Genomic DNA, 20,698 nt, shown 5'->3' with positions numbered 1-20,698 from the left:
TACATTTTTCATACTATTAGCAATTATTATTACACAAAACTGTTGAATACTGTTTATTAGAGTGATGAAAAGGCAAAGTAATTTAATAGATTTAATTCAATTAAGGAACAGTTATCAAGGTAACATCATTTTCTTCCAATTTAGAAAACTAACTATGTCTAACAGTTATTAAATTATTTTTGTGTCTTGTCCCCTTTGTTGCTTAGAAATGTATTTAACCTTTGACACATTGTTTTTTGCCATGAGAATAAGAATGATATCTATAAATTGATTAAGCAGAGTATGATATTTGAGGGAATTGCACTTGAGGGAATCCCCCCCACCACACAGATAGGTCCGCACGCACACGCACAGTCATATTTTTGTGCAAGTCCAGATGTATCTGTCTGTACAAGATTAGCTGCAGTCATACACTAGTGGATGAATAAGAACAGAGAAAGAGGCCATCTTGGCAAGTATCTTTTTCTCTTCCGCTATCTCCTCTCTCTCTCTCTTCCTCTCTCGCTATCTCCTCTCTCTCTCTCTTGCTATCTCTCTCTCTCTCTCTCTCTCTCTCTCTCTCTCTCTCTCTCTCTCTCTCTCTCTCTCTCTCTCTCTCTCTCTCTCTCTCTCTCTCTCTCTCTCTCTCTCTCTCTCTCTCATTGGAGTATCTAAAAATCTGCACTTTCCCTAAAATACATTCACATGCTTTTATTGATTTTGTTTTTGGGGTTAAAAACACAATGTCTCTCTCAGTAAAAGTATTGAGTGGATGTAATTTGTGCGCTATGAAATGAAACTCCCCCGGCTATGCACCAGTGAATGTACTCAATACTGGGAATTTTACGGGGGCTGGTCGGCAGATGCGGAGCTGTGAGGTGAACTGGACTGAATCACACCAGTGTGACAGACAGATCCCACTGACATCACAGAGGAAATGGAAACTCTAGCCCAGCACGACTTGTAACTTGGCTGCCGGTGCCCTTCTCCCTGAGGAGTAGGAGGAGGGGGAGGAGGGGGAGAAGGAGGGAGCTGGAAGGGTTTTCCTCCCCCTGTACACTGTACAGATAGAAGCAAACAAGGGAGTGATGGTCTGGGACAGGTGGGACTGAGCTGGAGAGGCTGGGGTAAAACATGGGACCGGGGGACTGAGCTGGAGAGGCTGGGGTAAAACATGGGACAGGTGAGACTGAGCTGGAGAGGCTGGGGGTAAAACATGGGACAGGGGGGACTGAGCTGGAGAGGCTGGGGGTAAAACATGGGACAGGGGAACTGAGCTGGAGAGGCTGGGGTAAAACACGGGACAGGGGAACTGAGCTGGAGAGGCTGGGGGTAAAACATGGGACAGGGGGGACTGAGCTGGAGAGGCTGGGGTAAAACATGGGACAGGTGAGACTGAGCTGGAGAGGCTGGGGGTAAAACATGGGACAGGTGAGACTGAGCTGGAGAGGCTGGGGGTAAAACATGGGACAGGGGGGACTGAGCTGGAGAGGCTGGGGGTAAAACATGGGACAGGGGGGACTGAGCTGGAGAGGCTGGGGGGTAAAACATGGGACAGGGGGGACTGACCTGGAGAGGCTGGGGGTAAAACATGGTACTGTGGAAGTCCTCCATACCTGAGCTATACAGGGTAAGGATGCTGTGGAAGTCCTCCATACCTGAGCTATACAGGGTAAGGATGCTGTGGAAGTCCTCCATACCTGAGCTATACAGGGTAAGGATGCTGTGGAAGTCCTCCATTCCTGAGCTATACAGGGTAAGGATGCTGTGGAAGTCCTCCATTCCTGAGCTATACAGGGTAAGGATGCTGTGGAAGTCCTCCATTCCCGAGCTATACAGGGTAAGGATGCTGTGGAAGTCCTCCATTCCCGAGCTATACAGGGTAAGGATGCTGTGGAAGTCCTCCATTCCTGAGCTATACAGGGTAAGGATGCTGTGGAAGTCCTCCATTCCTGAGCTATACAGGGTAAGGATGCTGTGGAAGTCCTCCATACCTGAGCTATACAGGGTAAGGATGCTGTGGAAGTCCTCCATACCTGAGCTATACAGGGTAATGATGCTGTGGAAGTCCTCCATTCCTGAGCTATACAGGGTAAGGATGCTGTGGAAGTCCTCCATTCCTGAGCTATACAGGGTAAGGATGCTGTGGAAGTTCTCCATACCTGAGCTATACAGGGTAAGGATGCCGTGGAAGTCCTCCATTCCTGAGCTATACAGGGTAAGGATGCTGTGGAAGTCCTCCATTCCTGAGCTATACAGGGTAAGGATGCTGTGGAAGTCCTCCATACCTGAGCTATACAGGGTAAGGATGCTGTGGAAGTCCTCCATTCCTGAGCTATACAGGGTAAGGATGCTGTGGAAGTCCTCCATTCCTGAGCTACACAGGGTAAGGATGCTGTGGAAGTCCTCCATACCTGAGCTATACAGGGTAAGGATGCTGTGGAAGTCCTCCATTCCTGAGCTATACAGGGTAAGGATGCTGTGGAAGTCCTCCATTCCTGAGCTATACAGGGTAAGGATGCTGTGGAAGTTCTCCATACCTTAGCTATACAGGGTAAGGATGCCGTGGAAGTCCTCCATTCCTGAGCTATACAGGGTAAGGATGCTGTGGAAGTCCTCCATTCCTGAGCTATACAGGGCAAGGATGCTGTGGAAGTCCTCAATTCCTGAGCTATACAGGGTAAGGATGCTGTGGAAGTCCTCTATACCTGAGCTATACAGGGTAAGGATGCGGTGGAAGTCCTCCATACCTGAGCTATACAGGGTAAGGATGCTGTGGAAGTCCTCCATACCTGAGCTATACAGGGTAATGATGCTGTGGAAGTCCTCCATTCCTGAGCTATACAGGGTAAGGATGCTGTGGAAGTCCTCCATTCCTGAGCTATACAGGGTAAGGATGCTGTGGAAGTTCTCCATACCTGAGCTATACAGGGTAAGGATGCCGTGGAAGTCCTCCATTCCTGAGCTATACAGGGTAAGGATGCTGTGGAAGTCCTCCATTCCTGAGCTATACAGGGTAAGGATGCTGTGGAAGTCCTCCATACCTGAGCTATACAGGGTAAGGATGCTGTGGAAGTCCTCCATTCCTGAGCTATACAGGGTAAGGATGCTGTGGAAGTCCTCCATTCCTGAGCTACACAGGGTAAGGATGCTGTGGAAGTCCTCCATACCTGAGCTATACAGGGTAAGGATGCTGTGGAAGTCCTCCATTCCTGAGCTATACAGGGCAAGGATGCTGTGGAAGTCCTCCATTCCTGAGCTATACAGGGTAAGGATGCTGTGGAAGTTCTCCATACCTGAGCTATACAGGGTAAGGATGCCGTGGAAGTCCTCCATTCCTGAGCTATACAGGGTAAGGATGCTGTGGAAGTCCTCCATTCCTGAGCTATACAGGGTAAGGATGCTGTGGAAGTCCTCCATACCTGAGCTATACAGGGTAAGGATGCTGTGGAAGTCCTCCATTCCTGAGCTATACAGGGCAAGGATGCTGTGGAAGTCCTCTATACCTGAGCTATACAGGGTAAGGATGCTGTGGAAGTCCTCCATACCTGAGCTATACAGGGTAAGGATGCTGTGGAAGTCCTCCATACCATATAGCTCCCGAGTGGCGCAGTGGTCTAAGGCACTGCATCGCAGTGCTAGCTGTGCCACTAGAGATCCTGGTTCGAATCCAGGCTCTGTCGTAGCCGGCCGCGACCGGGAGACCCATGGGGCGGCGCGCAATTGGCCCAGCGTCGTCCAGGGTAGGGGAGGGAATGGCCGGCAGGGATGTAGCTCAGTTGATAGAGCATGACGTTTGCAACGCCAGGGTTGTGGGTTCGATTCCCACAGGGGGTATGAAAAAAAATATTTATAAAAGAAAAGTATAATAATAATGTGACTAACTGTAAGTCGCTCTGGATAAGAGCGTCTGCTAAATGACTAAAATGTAATGATACCTGAGCTATACAGGGTAAGGATGCTGTGGAAGTCCTCCATACCTGAGCTATACAGGGTAAGGATGCTGTGGAAGTCCTCCATTCCTGAGCTATACAGGGTAAGGATGCCAAGACCCTGTTTCTTTCACTAAGGGTGGCCATTTAGCTGCTTTGTGTCAACGTTTAAGACTTTGCCTAGAGAGGTGAACATTTTAAAAGCATTGCAGAAATTCAGTCTTCAACAAGTGATACAGTGCCTTGCAAATGTATTCATCCCCCTTGGCGTTTTTCCTATTTTGTGGCATTACAACCTGTACTTTAAATGGATTTTTATTTGGATGTAATGTAATGGACAAAATAGTCTCAAACAATTGAAAAAAAAAAATAACGGAAAGGTGGTGCGTGCATATGTATTCACCCCGTTTGCTATGAAGCCCCTAAATAAGATCTGGTGCAACCAATTACCTTCAGAAGTCACATAATTAGTTAAATAAAGTCCACCTGTGTGCAATCTAAGTGTCACATGATCTGTCACATGATCTCAGTATATATACACATGTTCTGAAAGGCCCCAGAGTCTGCAACAGCACTAAACAAAGGGCACCACCAAGCAAGCGGCACCATGAAGACCAAGGAGCTCTCCAAACAGGTCAGGGACAAAGTTGTGGAGAATTTTAATTCCAGGTTGTAAGGCAACAAAATTTGGAAAAATGCCAAGGGGGGTGAATACTTTCGCAAGCCACTCAGTCAAAACACGTCAAACTTATTAACAGAAGAAAAGGGCAGGCTTTATTAAATATGTTTCCCCTCCCCTGACCTGCTGGCTAACTCAGTATAAATATGTTTCCCCTGACCTGCTGGCTAACGCAGTATAAATAATTTTCCCCTAACCTGCTGGCTAACTCAGTATAAATATGTTTCCCCTGACCTGCTGGCTAACTCAGTATAAATATGTTTCCCCTGACCTGCTGGCTAACTCAGTATAACTATGTTTCCCCTGACCTGCTGGCTAACTCAGTATAAATATGTTTTCCCTGACCTGCTGGCTAACGCAGTATGAATATGTTTTCCCTGACCTGCTGGCTAACGCAGTATGAATATGTTTTCCCTGACCTGCTGGCTAACGCAGTATGAATATGTTTCGCTGGCTAACTTAGTATAAATATGCTTCCCCTGACCTGCTGCATAACTCAGTATAAATACATTCCCCCTGACTCGCTGGCTAACTCAGTATAAATACGTTTCTCCTGACATGCTGGCTAACTCAGTATATATACACGTTTCCCCTGACCTGCTAGCTAACTAAGTATAAATGTGTTTCCCCTGACCTGCTAGCTAACTCAGTATAAATGTGTTTTCCCTGACCTGCTGGCTAACTCAGTATACATTTGTTTCCCCTGACCTGCTGGCTAACTCAGTATAAATATGTTTCCCCTGACCTGCTAGCTAACTCAGTATAAATATGTTTCCCCTGACCTGCTGGCTAACTCAGTATAAATATGTTTCCCCTGACCTGCTGGCTAACTCAGTATAAATATGCTTCCCCTGACCTGCTGGCTAACTCAGTATAAATATGTTTCCCCTGACCTATTGGCTAACTCAGTATAAATATGTTTCCCCTGACCTGCTGGCTAACTCAGTATACATTTGTTTCCCCTGACCTGCTGGCTAACTCAGTATAAATATGTTTCCCCTGACCTGCTGGCTAACTCAGTATACATATGTTTCCCCTGACTCGCTGGCTAACTCAGTATAAATACATTTCCCCTGACCCGCTGGCTAACTCAGTAGAAATAAGTTTCTCCTGACCTGCTAGCTAACTCAGTATAAATGTGTTACCCCTGACCTGCTGGCTAACTCAGTATACATTTGTTTCCCCTGACCTGCTGGCTAACTCAGTATACATTTGTTTCCCCTGACCTGCTGGCTAACTCAGTATAAATAATTTTCCCCTGACCCGCTGGCTAACTCAGTATAAATACATTTCCCCTGACCTGCTGGCTAACTCAGTATAAATAATTTCCCCCTGACTCGCTGGCTAACTCAGTATAAATACGTTTCCCCTGACCTGCTGGCTAACTCAGTATAAATAATTTTCCCCTAACCTGCTGGCTAACTCAGTATAAATATGTTTCCCCTGACCCGCTGGCTAACTCAGTATAAATAATTTTCCCCTGACCCGCTGGCTAACTCAGTATAAATACATTTCCCCTGACCTGCTGGCTAACTCAGTATAAATAATTTTCCCCTGACTCGCTGGCTAACTCAGTATAAATACGTTTCCCCTGACCTGCTGGCTAACTCAGTATAAATAATTTTCCCCTAACCTGCTGGCTAACTCAGTATAAATATGTTTCCCCTGACCTGCTGGCTAACTCAGTATAAATATGTTTCCCCTGACCCGCTGGCTAACTCAGTATAAATACATTTCCCCTGACCCGCTGGCTAACTCAGTAGAAATACGTTTCTCCTGACATGCTGGCTAACTCAGTATAAATAAGTTTCCCCTGACCTGCTGGCTAACATTTCACTATTGATTCCCTAAAGTTGATTAACTATATGTACTGTGTGTGATTGCGCAAGTCTGTGTTCATTATGAGCAAAGCTGGATTTACTTATTCACCGTCACAAAAACAGAATTTCAGAACCCTAAATTGAAGTAAGAACAATGTCAACAATGCTTACACTAGCAGGATTCTAGCACTGAGCCACATGATGCATGATACCATACTAAACTAACATTATTACCAATGATTATCAGGTTTTCAATAGGAAGCTGAACCAACCCTTAAAAAGTCAATTCCTCCACTTTTCAACCTCGTATTCATTATATCCAGCACCATACCAGTGTCTGCATATGTGAAAATGGCGCGTTTGCTGTATGATCTGTGGTTAAGAAGATAAAAAGACTACTAACTACAACATGTGAGCAACAAGAGAGCGTTGAGTAAAAGGGGACGTCTCAAGGACTTCCAAGGAGTTCTGAGTTCCAAATAGTTCCAAGGACTTCCAAGGAGTTCTAATGAGTTACAAATAGTTCTAAGGACTTCCAAGGAGTTCTAATGAGTTACAAATAGTTCCATGGAGTTCCATGGAGTTCCATGGAGTTGCAAGTTGTTGCAAGTTTTTGCAAGTTGTTGCAAGTTGTTGCAAGTTGTTGCAAGTTGCTCTAATGAGTTCTCATGAGTTCTCATGAGTTCTAGTGAGTTCTAGTGAGTTCTAGTGAGTTCTAGTGAGTTCTAGTGAGTTCTAGTGAGTTCTAATGAGTTCCAAATAGTTCTAATGAGTTCCAAGGAATTCCATGGAGTTCTAAGGAGTTCCAAAGAATTCTAAGTATTCTGCACATGTATTATATTTTGTCTTTCTAATAACACTCTATTGTAAGACATTTTTTAAAATACAACTCAACTCCCCACTACTCACCTGTAGTGACGGAAGATTTCCTCCTCCACATCTGTGATGAAATGGCACTTGGTACATGACTGCTCCCCGTGAGGGCCCTTGGGGGCCGAGTTCCTACCCATTTCGGCTCCCTCCTGCTCGGGCTTGACCTCAAGCACGCCGTGGGTGGCATGGGCGCTGTCGTAGTGCAGCAGAAGCAGGTCGATGTCGCTGGTGGCGTAGGGACACTGGTCACACAAGTGTGTGACGCTGGGCCTGGGAGATGGGGGGCTGCCCTGGGGGGACAGCTGGAGGAGGGCGCAGTGGGAGCATGCGCTCTTTCTGCAAGCAAACGGGTAGGAGATTTCCCCCAGGTGCTTCTCGGGGCTGCAGAGGCCGCGTGGGCAGAATGGACAGTGCTTGATGGTGCACTTGTGGATGCTGTGGGCCTGCTGGTAGTGGCGGAGCAGCGGTGCCACCACGATCACCTCAGGCCCGTGGTTCATGGAGTAGCGGAAGTCGCAGAACTGGCAGTTGTAGCTGGTCACCACCGTCTCCGGGTCCGTTGCGCCCATCGAGCCACTCATTCCTGTCTTGTCTTTCCTCCGGCTGTGGGGGGTCAGTCCTCGTTCGGGGTCTCTCTCTCCGTCCCTGGCTTTGCTACTCCCTCGCTCCCTCTCGGCTGGGCTGCCCTCCCTGGTCCCCCCTCCTCCTCCTCCTCCTCCTCCTCCTCCAGGCTGGTTGTGACTCTTTTCATAGTGCTCCAGGAGGCGTTGTGAGCTGGGCGACTCACAGCTGAAGCTGCAGTACTTACACCAGTAATAGGCCACCGCTGTGGCCCCGCCGTCGGACCCCGTCCAGCCAGGCGAGTCTGTGGCGTGAATGGGGACGGAGTAACCAGCCACCGAGTCGTCCTCCGCACGGACCGCCACCCGGTCAGCCCACTTTCCCGGTTCCGCCGCCTCCACGCTACCGCCCCGTGTCACACAGTTCCCCTTCTTTTCCGAGGGCTTGTCGTCGTTCGGCAGCGGCGGGAGGTGGGACTTCATCTTGTTGGGGTGGGCAGAAAGGAAGTGTTTCTCCAGCTCCACTGAGGAGCTGCCCATGTAGGTGAAGTTACAGAACTTGCAGCGGAAGTACTTGGTGTTTCCCTGACAGTCCGGAGTCTTCCTCCCGATGCCGATGAAGGTATCTCCCAGCGTCACCTGGGGCACAATGAGGAAAGAAACTTCTGTAACTCATTTTGATTATGCATTTCACTTGAATTTATTTTCTTTCTTCCCCCTGATTTACTTTTATCTTATGTTTTATTTTGTGTTATTTGCAACAATTTTGTAAAAAAAATATATATATATTTGGAAGAGGAAGAACAAGATCCATGCACTTTTCATTTTGTCTTTTAATTCGGATCATATTGTTTTCTATATTTTCTTGTGTGTGTATGTATGTATGTATATATATATGTGTGTGTGTGTATATACAGTGGGGAGATACACTGCCGATTTTGCAGGTTTTCCTACTTACAAAGCATGTAGAGGTCTGTAATTTTTATCATAGGTACACTTCAACTGTGAGAGACGGAATATAAAACAGAAATCCAGAAAATCACATTGTATGATTTTTAAGTAATTAATTTGCATTTTATTGCATGACATAAGTATTTGATCACCTACCAACCAGTAAGAATTCCGGCTCTCACAGACCTGTTAGTTTTTCTTTAAGAAGCCCTCCTGTTCTCCACTCATTACCTGTATTAACTGCACCTGTTTGAACTCGTTACCTGTATAAAAGACACCTGTCCACACACTCAATCAAACAGACTCCAACCTCTCCACAATGGCCAAGACCAGAGAGCTGTGTAAGGACATCAGGGATAAAATTGTAGACATGCACAAGGCTGGGATGGGCTACAGGACAATAGGCAAGCAGCTTGGTGAGAAGGCAACAACTGTTGGCGCAATTATTAGAAAATGGAAGAAGTTCAAGATGACGGTCAATCACCTTCGGTCTGGGGCTCCATGCAAGATCTCACATCGTGGGGCATCAATGATCATGAGGAAGGTGAGGGATCAGCCCAGAACTACACGGCAGGACCTGGTCAATGACCTGAAGAGAGCTGGGACCACAGTCTCAAAGAAAACCATTAGTAACACACTACGCCGTCATGGATTAAAATCCTGCAGTGCACGCAAGGTCCCCCTGCTTAAGCCAGCGCATGTCCAGGCCTGTCTGAAGTTTGCCAATTACCATCTGGATGATCCAGAGGAGGAATGGGAGAAGGTCATGTGGTCTGATGAGACAAAAATAGAGCTTTTTGGTCTAAACTCCACTCGCCGTGATTGGAGGAAGAAGAAGGATGAGTACAACCCCAAGAACACCATCCCAACCGTGAAGCATGGAGGTGGAAACATCATTCTTTGGGGATGCTTTTCTGCAAAGGGGACAGGACGACTGCACCGTATTGAGGGGAGGATGGGGCCATATATCGCGAGATCTTGGCCAACAACCTCCTTCCCTCAGTAAGAGCATTGAAGATGGGTCGTGGTTGGGTCTTCCAGCATGACAACGACACAAAACACACAGCCAGGGCAACTAAGGATTGGCTCCGTAAGAAGCATCTCAAGGTCATGGAGTGGCCTAGCCAGTCTCCAGACCTGAACCCAATAGAAAATCTTTGGAGGGAGCTGAAAGTCTGTATTGCCCAGCGACAGCCCCGAAACCTGAAGGATCTGGAGAAGGTCTGTATGGAGGAGTGGGCCAAAATCCCTGCTGCAGTGTGTGCAAACCTGGTCAAGACCTACAGGAAACGTATGATCTCTGTAATTGCAAACAAAGGTTTCTGTACCAAATATTAAGTTCTGCTTTTCTGATGTATCAAATACTTATGTCATGCAATAAAATGCAAATTAATTACTTAAAAATCATACAATGTGATTTTCTGGATTTTTGTTTTAGATTCCGTCTCTCACAGTTGAAGTGTACCTATGATACAAATTACAGACCTCTACATGCTTTGTAAGTAGGAAAACCTGCAAAATCGGCAGTGTATCAAATACTTGTTCTCCCCACTGTATATATATGTGTGTGTGTGTGTGTGTGTGTGTGTGTGTGTGTGTGTCACACACATATATATTTGAATAAAAACAGAGACATTTTGTGAGTCAGTCAGGCACACAGGCACTGAAAAAAAACAGAATGACATCACGCACCCAGACACAGCACAGAAATACATAAGCTACACGATAAGGCCCTGATACCAGGAAGGAAGAGAAACGCTTATAATCTATATAATCTATATCTACAGAGGGGTATAGCTCCGTTTTTAGAATGGTTTTTCCGATTTCACAATTCAATGATAAAGTGAGGATGAATTGAATTGAGCAGATAGAGGAGATGTTAGGGATCTATACAACTAGAACACCTGGGGTAAGAGCAGCTGGTAGATCTAACTAGAACACCTGGGGTAAGAGCAGCTGGTAGATCTAACTAGAACACCTGGGGTAAGAGCAGCTGGTAGATCTAACTAGAACACCTGGGGTAAGAGCAGCTGGTAGATCTAACTAGAACACCTGGGGTAAGAGCAGCTGGTAGATCTAACTAGAACACATGGGGTAAGAGCAGCTGGTAGATCTAACTAGAACACCTGGGGTAAGAGCAGCTGGTAGATCTAACTAGAACACCTGGGGTAAGAGCAGCTGGTAGATCTAACTAGAACACCTGGGGTAAGCGCAGCTGGTAGATCTAACTAGAACACCTGGGGTAAGAGCAGCTGGTAGATCTAACTAGAACACATGGGGTAAGAGCAGCTGGTAGATCTAACTAGAACACATGGGGTAAGAGCAGCTGGTAGATCTAACTAGAACACATGGGGTAAGAGCAGCTGGTAGATCTAACTAGAACACATGGGGTAAGAGCAGCTGGTAGATCTAACTACAACACCTGGGGTAAGAGCAGCTGGTAGATCTAACTAGAACACCTGGGGTAAGAGCAGCTGGTAGATCTAACTAGAACACCTGGGGTAAGAGCAGCTGGTAGATCTAACTAGAACACCTGGGGTAAGAGCAGCTGGTAGATCTAACTAGAACACCTGGGGTAAGAGCAGCTGGTAGATCTAACTAGAACACCTGGGGTAAGAGCAGCTGCCTCATATGGTATAACAATTAAGTCTATTAGACGTTATCAAAGATGAATTTCCTCGTGTTATTGAAGTAGAGAAATGGCAAACTGAGAACGTTTTGATGATCAAGTTGCCAATGCAGCCAACCAGAAGAAGTATGATCGAAGGAAGGGGTTTATATCAGAATACTATTAAAGAAACACCTGTTCCCTAATAATGCACAACAAATCCACCCCCTATTTCCAAGTATTTTCGATGCTTGTACAGGCTTGTACAGGCATCGAGAGTGCCTCGCAGGGATCCAGCAGTCAAGGTTGTTGTCTAGCAAGCGCAACAAACCAAACCAACCTTGCAATCGAACATGTTCCCTGAATTTCAACATCCTGTGCACCTTGACCTCCAAGTCGCCAACAAATGGCTCAAATCGAAAACATAAGGGCGGCTGTGTGAAATATCCCGGAGCCAGAGACATTCTATAATGGGCAGGCTATCCAGTGTGTGCAAGTGGGAGGTCTTGATCCTCATGTGTGGTTAAAGCAGCCCGGTGTCCGTTTCTAGACGATATGTAATGACTGAAACAGAGTGGGTCGCTCCTAAAACTGCCTGAAGAGACTAGCTACATACACCATTTATTATATGACAGCTCCAGTCAGTCAAGTGAAATGTCCTCTGAAATATTAGCAATAAAAAAAAATACAATGAAGTACCAGAACATGTCTACTATGGAATGAAATGTATAAAAAATTAAGTATTTTAACACAGTTTGAGGATTTTAAGTGGGAAAAGATGGGGCTTGTGTTACTTGAGGGATTGTCATAAATGACATAATTGACTGTCCTTTGTTTGTTGCAATCTTGCTACAGCACTATGAAGTACTGCTACAGTACTATGAAGTCTATTATTCTCTGCCTTCTTAATGCAGTGAGACTATCTACTCAGAGATCAGTGGGTAGAAGTCTTACTGTGTCTCGCCAATGTCTCCAGAGTCCAGAGACTGCAAAGTATCATAAGACCAGAGCAGCATCACAAGATTGTCATATCATATTTTAAAATTCTTAAGCGATATCCGCAGGCTCTCTCAGAGTGTACCTTTGTGAACATGAGCAGTAGGCTAAAAATAAACGTTGATCCATTACGTTCACTTGGGTGTGTAACAGTACGTGTGTGAAGTCCTGGGAAACTCAAACTATCCCCAAAAAATGTCTGTCTGGACACACCACACAAGTCAGGCATTCACCGGAATCTTCCTCCCACAGACACATACACACACTCACTCCCCTCACACACACACCAACTCTCCTCACACACACACACACACACACACACACACACACACACACACAAACACACAGAAGCACATGCCAACTCACACACAAAAACATGATGGAGTCCTTCATGTCCACACACACACAGTCCACTCACACACACACATGACATATGACCATTTGAGAGAGAGAACAAAGGTGCCAGCCATTATTTTTGTATTTTTATAATGACAATATTCGAATCCGGGGACATCCAATTGATATGGATAGTGAGACAAAGATTGCTAAGAAATAATTTAAACCAGAGGCTGGTAACAGCGCCGAGTCACGTATGGCCCTTTTTCTTTTGGGGTTATTAGATCATATGTTTAAAACTCCCAAACAGTGCACATACTGTACGATCCATGTGTGCAATATATGTTTGGCAGGCGTTCCCTTAATACAATAAACGTTTATTTCTGTACACAAGGAAATCGCTAAATGGTTGTGCCACTTTACAAATTACCTGTGTACGCCAGTAAATAAATCACACACAAAAATGTTGAGAAAAGCGTTCAAAACAACAAATAACTATTACATACATTGAAGGGATACGCATCATCAATTTAATAACTCGTAGAGTTATAGGGATAATCTACCCTAAAACCAACATCCATCCTAAAACCTAAAACCAGATTGATGTTTTCAATAAGTCATTTCTGGTCAATACTAAGATGTGAAATAAGTCAACACCATTTTACAAATGAGCTCAACTAAAAACAGCGAGTAACAGAGCAGTTTATTCTCCCCAAGTCAAAAAACATTAGTTCAGACTGCACACAATGCGCTATAAAAAAAATGGAGGGTTATAAAAGCGTTATTTTCATGGACGTGTAGTCCATGAATATAATGTTTCCGGTTGGGATGTATTTATTACAGTGATAAAAAGACTACACTTCCCCATGAGGCCTCTCTCCATAGGGGTCCAGTCACTTTGATGACTCAAGTGTCCTACTAAGAGACAAGCCTTAAACCCCGGCTGGCCTAGGTTTCAATGCAGAGAATGGTCCAGTTCCTGCCAGACGACATTGCAGACGCATGCCAGATCTTACACGCCTGGAAAGGTGTTTAACATATCAGCTAACCACATCATATGATATAGCAATCTGATGACCGACTGCACAGTCAATGATATGGCACGCAACCATTGGTGGACGCAATACAATAATTACAATGCCTTCAGAAAGTATTCACACCCCTCGACTTTTTCCCCATTTTGTTGTGTTTACAAATTGGGATTAAAATTGATTTAATTGTCTTTATTATTACTTTTTTTGATCTACATAAAATACTCTCTAATGTCAAAGTGGAGGAAAATTAAAAAAAATTCAAAAGATTAATGAAAAATAAAACATGAATATATATGGATGGACCCTACACGACATACCCCACATATACGTTATACTACTGATGGGTGGTTCTGGTAATTGTAGTTTCTGTAGTTATGAAAGACAAACAGATACCCACTAACCCACGCACTGTCGAATGCCAACAAACTCCAGAGCATATTTACCTGTACGTCGTAGGTGCCGTTAAGTAACAAGCGTGGGGACCCTGTAGAGTCCTGTAGCGCCCCGGTTAGGGCGGCGTGTGACGGGGGCCGTGCAGCATCTTTGGCATGTTGGCTCTGTGGGGAGAAGCCCACCATGTTGTGCAGGGCCAGTATCTTAGTGTCCAGCTCTGCGTCCTGCCGCGTGCGGTTGTGCAGGCCCAGGTGGTACTTCCGGAAGTGCTTGATCAGGTCCGTGGGGTCGTTCCCGTAGTAACCGTACCCACAGATGTTGCACTTGAAGTCCTGCAATTTGGGAGAGGAGGGCGGGGCTACCCCTGTCTCGGCCCCCAGGGGGCTGGGCGTGATGTTCTCGGCCCCCTCGCCTGCCCCCTTGTGTGGGTGGAGGGGGCGTAGCAAGGGATATCCAGAGCCCTCCACCCCGTCCTGGTGGCCTGAGAGCCCCCCTTTGAGGCTGTAGAAGGGGTCCTTGTCCTCCCCGTTACTGGTGACGCCCTGGACGATGACGCCCCTCCCTCGGGCGCCCAGCAGCAGCCCCTCCCTGACACCCACCCTTTCTCTCCCTCCTCCCTCCCCGGCCTCCACCCTCTCCCCCAGCAGCAGCTCCCCCGCCGGGCTGCGTGCCTGTCCCCCGTCCCCCTCATCTGGTTCTGATCTGAGCGGAGACAGAGACACAGCCCCGTCGGGCCGGGCCCAGGATGGGAGCGCCGGCAGATCTGAGTCTGTCACCTCGTGGCAGGGGAAGGACGCTACATTTCCTCCCTTCTTGTGGCTAGGGTAATTAAAGCCAGGCCTGTCGCTGTTGACTGTCGCCGCTGTTCCCACTCCTCCGCCGCCCCTCCCTCCTCCGTCCCGTTTGATGGAGCCTGAGACAGAGCCCGGGGAGGAGGAGGGGTCTTCCTGCTCGTCTGGGACCGGCACGTGGGCCCGGCCCGGTTCGGCCGGCAGCAGCCCGTCGCCACCGTTGGGCTCTGAGGCCCGGCTCCCAGCACTTTCCTCGCTATCCGGCCCGGTGGCCTCCGCGGCCAGAGCCTCACCTTCTCCTTCTTCCTCACCACCGAAGCTTCTCAAAGGGGGGTTCTTTTTCCGCACCATATCTGCAGGCAGGCAGCACAGACAGACAGACAGAATGTTTTAGTGTCACACTTCCTTGAGGAATAGGTACATTAAACACAGGCATAGAGGAATAGCCTCCCCATGTAAATAGACTCCCCATGTAACTGCATGCAATGGCGGAGGGAAAATGATGAAGTGAACTGGATCTCTTTTCAAGAACCACATAAATTGAAGGCTGTATCAAATAAGATGGAGAGAGTGGTAGTTCTGTTTTTTTTTCTCTCTCTCTCTCTCTCTCTCTCTCTCTTACAATCAGCGCATAAAAACGTTCAAGAGTTCCTCCATTAAATACAACAAAGCTAAAAAAGACGGTCTTTTTTTTTTGTACAACTTAAAACAATGGCGGCCGTTCAGCTCTGGCCCATAAACAGAACCCATGCTCTATAACCAGCAACAACGCCAGTCGCTGAACGTTGTTGATGGCATTTTGATCAATAAAATCTGCGTGCCTATAGTTAATGACAAGGCTTGTCAAGTGGCAGTTTAAAGTAGTCGAATGTTAAGTTAGAAGGAATGCATAAACTGATCATAGAGTCAAATTACTGTCTATGTGTATGTCTAGCAGAGAATGGGGAGGAAATAAAACAATCTATTAAGTTGGATTTGCTACGGTTCAAACTGAATTAAAGGAATGTGTAGGACGGAGCAATTTTCAGAGTTTGTTTCAGTGTGTGTGTGTGTGTGTGTGTGTGTGTGTCTAAATTCACTAAACCCCAATTCTCTCCATCCAGGGTGCTTAGAATTCCTCATAATGCCAGTCTCATTTCTTCTCCAGTGGAACATATGGAGAGTCATTTCCCAATTTAGGTTGTAAAGAAAATGAGTATTGAATAAAGCAATGTATGTTTGTAAGGGGCAACGCCTAAACCAGTGTTTGTAAAAGCTGTAGGAAAAATCTGAACCAACAGCTCCAACAGAAATCTCACCAGTCACCCCACCCTGTTTCGATCATTACCAAGTCACTGTTGGATCTCTCCCATCATTCTGCCCCAATTAGAATTTTACAACTACAAAGCATGTTATTAATCAAAATAAATGAATTAACTCTTGATTATTAATGAATAATTGGCCTAGTGTTTAAAAGGCATTATTTTTAACTTGTTCTCTGGGTCTATGACTTCAATGCAGCAGAAACACACTTTTAATAAACGTCTTACAATCCGCTACCGACAGACTTTAACCCCCGAAAACTAACACTTACAAGAGTTGAAATTAAACTGGGCTGAAAACTATGGGGATTGTGTAAATGTATCCCAGAGCTTTCCCAAGGCCTCATTATCAAATCACACCCCTCAAAATGGCTTGAAATCATTAACCTCTACTAAAATTAGCCCAAAGACTAACTCCAAAACTAGAACACAAAACACAAGAAAGAGAGTGTACCTGACGCACGTTAGCCCGGCTTCAACAAGAAGGGGAAAAAGGTCTTCCAGCAAACAAAGGAATCAGCATTCAACAACAAATCAATGTTTCACTATAGTGAAAGTAAGGAAAATGCCAGCTGATCTGTGTTCAGAAGAATACCAGAGTACTAGTGGGTAACAAAATAGTCCATCTCATCCCACCCCCAACACGGAGCAGAAGAATCGTCGGGATTTCAACTTTCAATAAACTTCGGATCAATGTAAACCCTCCCCAAAAAATTTGATATCATCCTTAATCACATCTCAGACAAAATAATCTTCTAAAGTACTGTTTATTACCTGGCCCAGAAGCACTGTTCATTACCCAGAAGCACTGTGTCTGGCTCTTTTGTAATTTCACCAGGAAGCAGTGACCGCAGAGCTTTAGTGGTTCCATTGCTCAACAGAGGAGTGTGATTTAGCATGAAATGTCTCCCGACTCATAAAATATAAACGTTTTTTATCCCTGATATGTCATACAATTACATTAAAACTTCAGGGGAAAGGGCGGGACGTCACCATTCCAATCCCCCGTAAAAAGACAGAATAATCGGGTAATTTAGTTCCCAGGCATCTGCACTGTTCCTGTTCCTCCTCAGCCGCCCTTACCTTCCTCCACCCCCACAACCACCCTTTCTCTTTATATATAATGGTGTTCCTCGTCTGTTATTGTGCTGACCTCAAGAACTTACTTAGTATGGGTATATAGCAGAGGAATCGACAGACAGTGGGGCGGGATCTGAATACAGAGCAGTAGGTTTGGGCTATGGCTCCAGGTTTTTATTTCTAATCTTTACCTCTGATGCCATGACTTCTAATGCAACCGCCTAGTTAGTATAAAGACCCTACTGGTGAACAGTAATTAAATGTGATCAGAAAATCTAACATAGGCCTAGATACCAGCACATGGAAAAGCCAGCAAAGCGGTGCAACACTGGTTGAAATATGCAGACATTAATATGTAAAGTGTGAACAAACAGTACAAAGACTTGTATAGTGAGTTAAGTTTATCTACGATAATCGAGAATTTCAATGAGCACTTTGCTACGGCTGGCCATGCTTTCCACCTGGCTACCCTTACACCGGCCACCAGCTCTGCATTCTTATTGGCAGACTAAATAGCCTTGGTTTCTCAAATGACTGCCTCGTCTGGTTCACCAACTACTTCTCAGATAGAGTTCAATGTGTCAAATCGGAGGGCCTGTTGTCTGGACCTCTGGCAGTCTCTATGGGGGTGCCACAGGGTTCAATTCTCAGGCCGACTCATTCTCTGTGTATATCAATGATGTCGCTCTTGCTGCTGGTGACTCTCAGATCCACCTCAACGCAGACGACACCATTTTGTATACATCTGGCCCTTCATTGGACACTGTGCTAACAAACCTCCAAACAAGTTTCAATGCCATACAACACTCCTTCCATAGCCTCCAACTGCTCCTAAACACTAGTAAAACTAAATGCATGCTCTTCAATCGAACACTGCAGCTTACCGATCACCGCACCTGTACACAGCCCATCTGTAATTAGCCCACCCAACTACCTCATCCCCATATTGTTATTTATTTAGCTAATTTGCACCCCAGTATCTCTATTTGCACATCTTCTTCTGTACACCTATCACTCCAGTGTTAATACTAAATTGTAATTATTTTGCACTATGGCCTATTTATTGCCTTACAGTGAGGGAAAAAAGTATTTGATCCCCTGCTGATTTTGTACATTTGCCCACTGACAAAGACATGATCAGTCTATAATTTTAATGGTAGGTTTATTTGAACAGTGAGAGGCAGAATAACAAACAAAAAAATCCAGAAAAACGCATGTCAAAAATGTTATAAATTGATTTGCATTTTAATGAGGGAAATAAGTATTTGACCCCTCTGCAAAACATGACTTAGTACTTGGTGGCCACCAGGTTTGCACACATCTCAGGAGGGATTTTGTCCCACTCCTCTTTGCAGATCTTCTCCAAGTCATTAAGGTTTCGAGCCTGACGTTTGACAACTCGAACCTTCAGCTCCCTCCACAGATTTTCTATGGGATTAAGGTCTGGAGACTGGCTAGGCCACTCCAGGACCTTAATGCGCTTCCTCTTGAGCCACTCCTTTGTTGCCTTGGCCGTGTGTTTTGGGTCATTGTCATGCTGGAATACCCATCCACGACCCATTTTCAATGCCCTGGCTGAGGGAAGGAGGTTCTCACCCAAGATTTGACGGTACATGGCCCCGTTCATCATCCCTTTGATGCGGTGAAGTTGTCCTGTCCCCTTAGCAGAAAAACACCCCCAAAGCATAATGTTTCCACCTCCATGTTTGACGGTGGGGATGGTGTTCTTGGGTCATAGGCAGCATTCCTCCTCCTCCAAACACGGCGAGTTGAGTTGATGCCAAAGAGCTCGATTTTGGTCTCATCTGACCACAACACTTTCACCCAGTTCTCCTCTGAATCATTCAGATGTTCATTGGCAAACTTCAGACGGGCCTGTATATGTGCTTTCTTGAGCAGGATTTCAGTCCTTCACGGCGTAGTGTGTTACCATTGTTTTCTTGGTGACTATGGTCCCAGCTGCCTTGAGATCATTGACAAGATCCTCCTGTGTAGTTCTAGGCTGATTCCTCACCGTTCTCATGATCATTGCAACTCCACGAGGTGAGATCTTGCATGGAGCCCCAGGCCGAGGGAGATTGACAGTTATTTTGTGTTTCTTCCAATCTCAGCTCGTTACCTGTATAAAAGACACCTGGGAGCCAGAAATCTTTCTGATTGAGAGGGGGTCAAATACTTATTTCCCTTATTAAAATGCAAATGAATTTATAACATTTTTGACATGCGTTTTTCTGGATTTTTTTGTTGTTATTCTGTCTCTCACTGTTCAAATAAACCTATCATTAAAATTATAGACTGATCATTTCTTTGTCAGTGGGCAAACGTACAAAATCAGCAGGGGATCAAATACTTTTTTCCCTCACTGTACCTCCATAACTTACTACATTTGCACACACTGTATATAGATTTTTTATTGTGTTATTGACTGTATGTTTTGTTTTACCCCATATGTTTACCCATTGTTTTTAATCGCACTGCTTTGCTTTATCTTGGCCAGGTCGCAGTTGTAAATGAGAACTTGTTCTCAACTGGCTTACCTGGTTAAATAAAGGTGAAATAAAAAAATAAAAAAAGTCAACTGAGAAACTCCTTCAGTTTAAAGCCTGATGAATGAGATTGACACTCCTTTCCTAACCCTCTCCATGACAGGCCTTTCATAAGACATAGGTCACGTCTGAAATGGCACCCTATTCCATTATTTAGTGGGCTACTTTTCACCAGGATCTATGGGGCTCTGGTCAAAAGCAGTGCACTATATAGGGAATAGGGTGTGGTTTGGGACGTAGGCATATAAATAGCAGATGGGAAGAAGAGGCTTGCCTATCCTGAACACAAAGGTGTGTTTGTATACCCATCCAACCAGCTCATTGAGATAGTCTACTACTAACCCATCCAACAAAGTAAGCAACCCATAGAAATGCCAAGATTACCCACAGAACTTCAATCTTACTCCGAAATCATCATACAAATGTAATAGTTTTGGCTTATTTTGCATTGGATGGTAAAACTAAATTGTATGGTAAAACTGAATTGGATGGTAAAACTGAATTGTATGGTAAAATCGAATTGTATGATCAATCTGAATTGTATGCTTTGTGTGGGGGGAAAACATTTCACACCTGCCATTCAGATGCATCAAATGTAGTTTTCCACGGCCGCTATGCTATAATCAATAACATGCCTAGAAACCCCCGCAGTCAGTCAGTCAGTGACGGAGCTGCAAGCGGAGGAGCGGCGAGAGAGAGCCCGCTTCATCTCCTGTTATACATCAGGAGGAGAGAGACATCAGGCCCACCACAGTGATACACATGCTCATTTGTAAGGAGGCAACACAATTCAAAATATGTCATCTTAAATGTCAAACT

General features: G+C 45.4%; 2 protein-coding genes across 3 annotated transcripts in view; one reads left to right on the top strand and one right to left on the bottom strand.

Annotated features, from left to right (window-relative positions):
- The window catches only part of LOC311125099 (focal adhesion kinase 1-like), a gene marked incomplete at its 5' end in the record, with an annotated part of 1,344,976 nt that overhangs the window by 282,761 nt on the left and 1,041,517 nt on the right, over nt 1-20,698 (top strand). The gene's annotated exons all lie outside the window — the stretch shown is intronic.
- LOC311114621 (zinc finger transcription factor Trps1-like) overlaps nt 7,316-20,698 on the bottom strand; it is a gene marked incomplete at its 3' end in the record, with an annotated part of 56,188 nt that continues 42,805 nt past the window's right edge. The window contains exons 3-4 of the mRNA XM_084157215.1: nt 14,212-15,305; nt 7,316-8,482 (exon numbers count right to left, since the gene is read on the bottom strand). Of these exons, the coding sequence (XP_084013341.1) occupies nt 7,316-8,482; nt 14,212-15,305 (2,261 nt within the window). The remainder of the gene's footprint in view (nt 8,483-14,211; nt 15,306-20,698) is intronic.

This window comes from Coregonus lavaretus (assembly GCF_964263955.1).
Source record: "Coregonus lavaretus genome assembly, chromosome: 3".
Taxonomy (NCBI): Eukaryota; Metazoa; Chordata; class Actinopteri; order Salmoniformes; family Salmonidae; genus Coregonus; species Coregonus lavaretus.
Note: the sequence above shows the minus strand (reverse complement) of the source record. Positions and strands in the feature narration are given on the sequence as shown.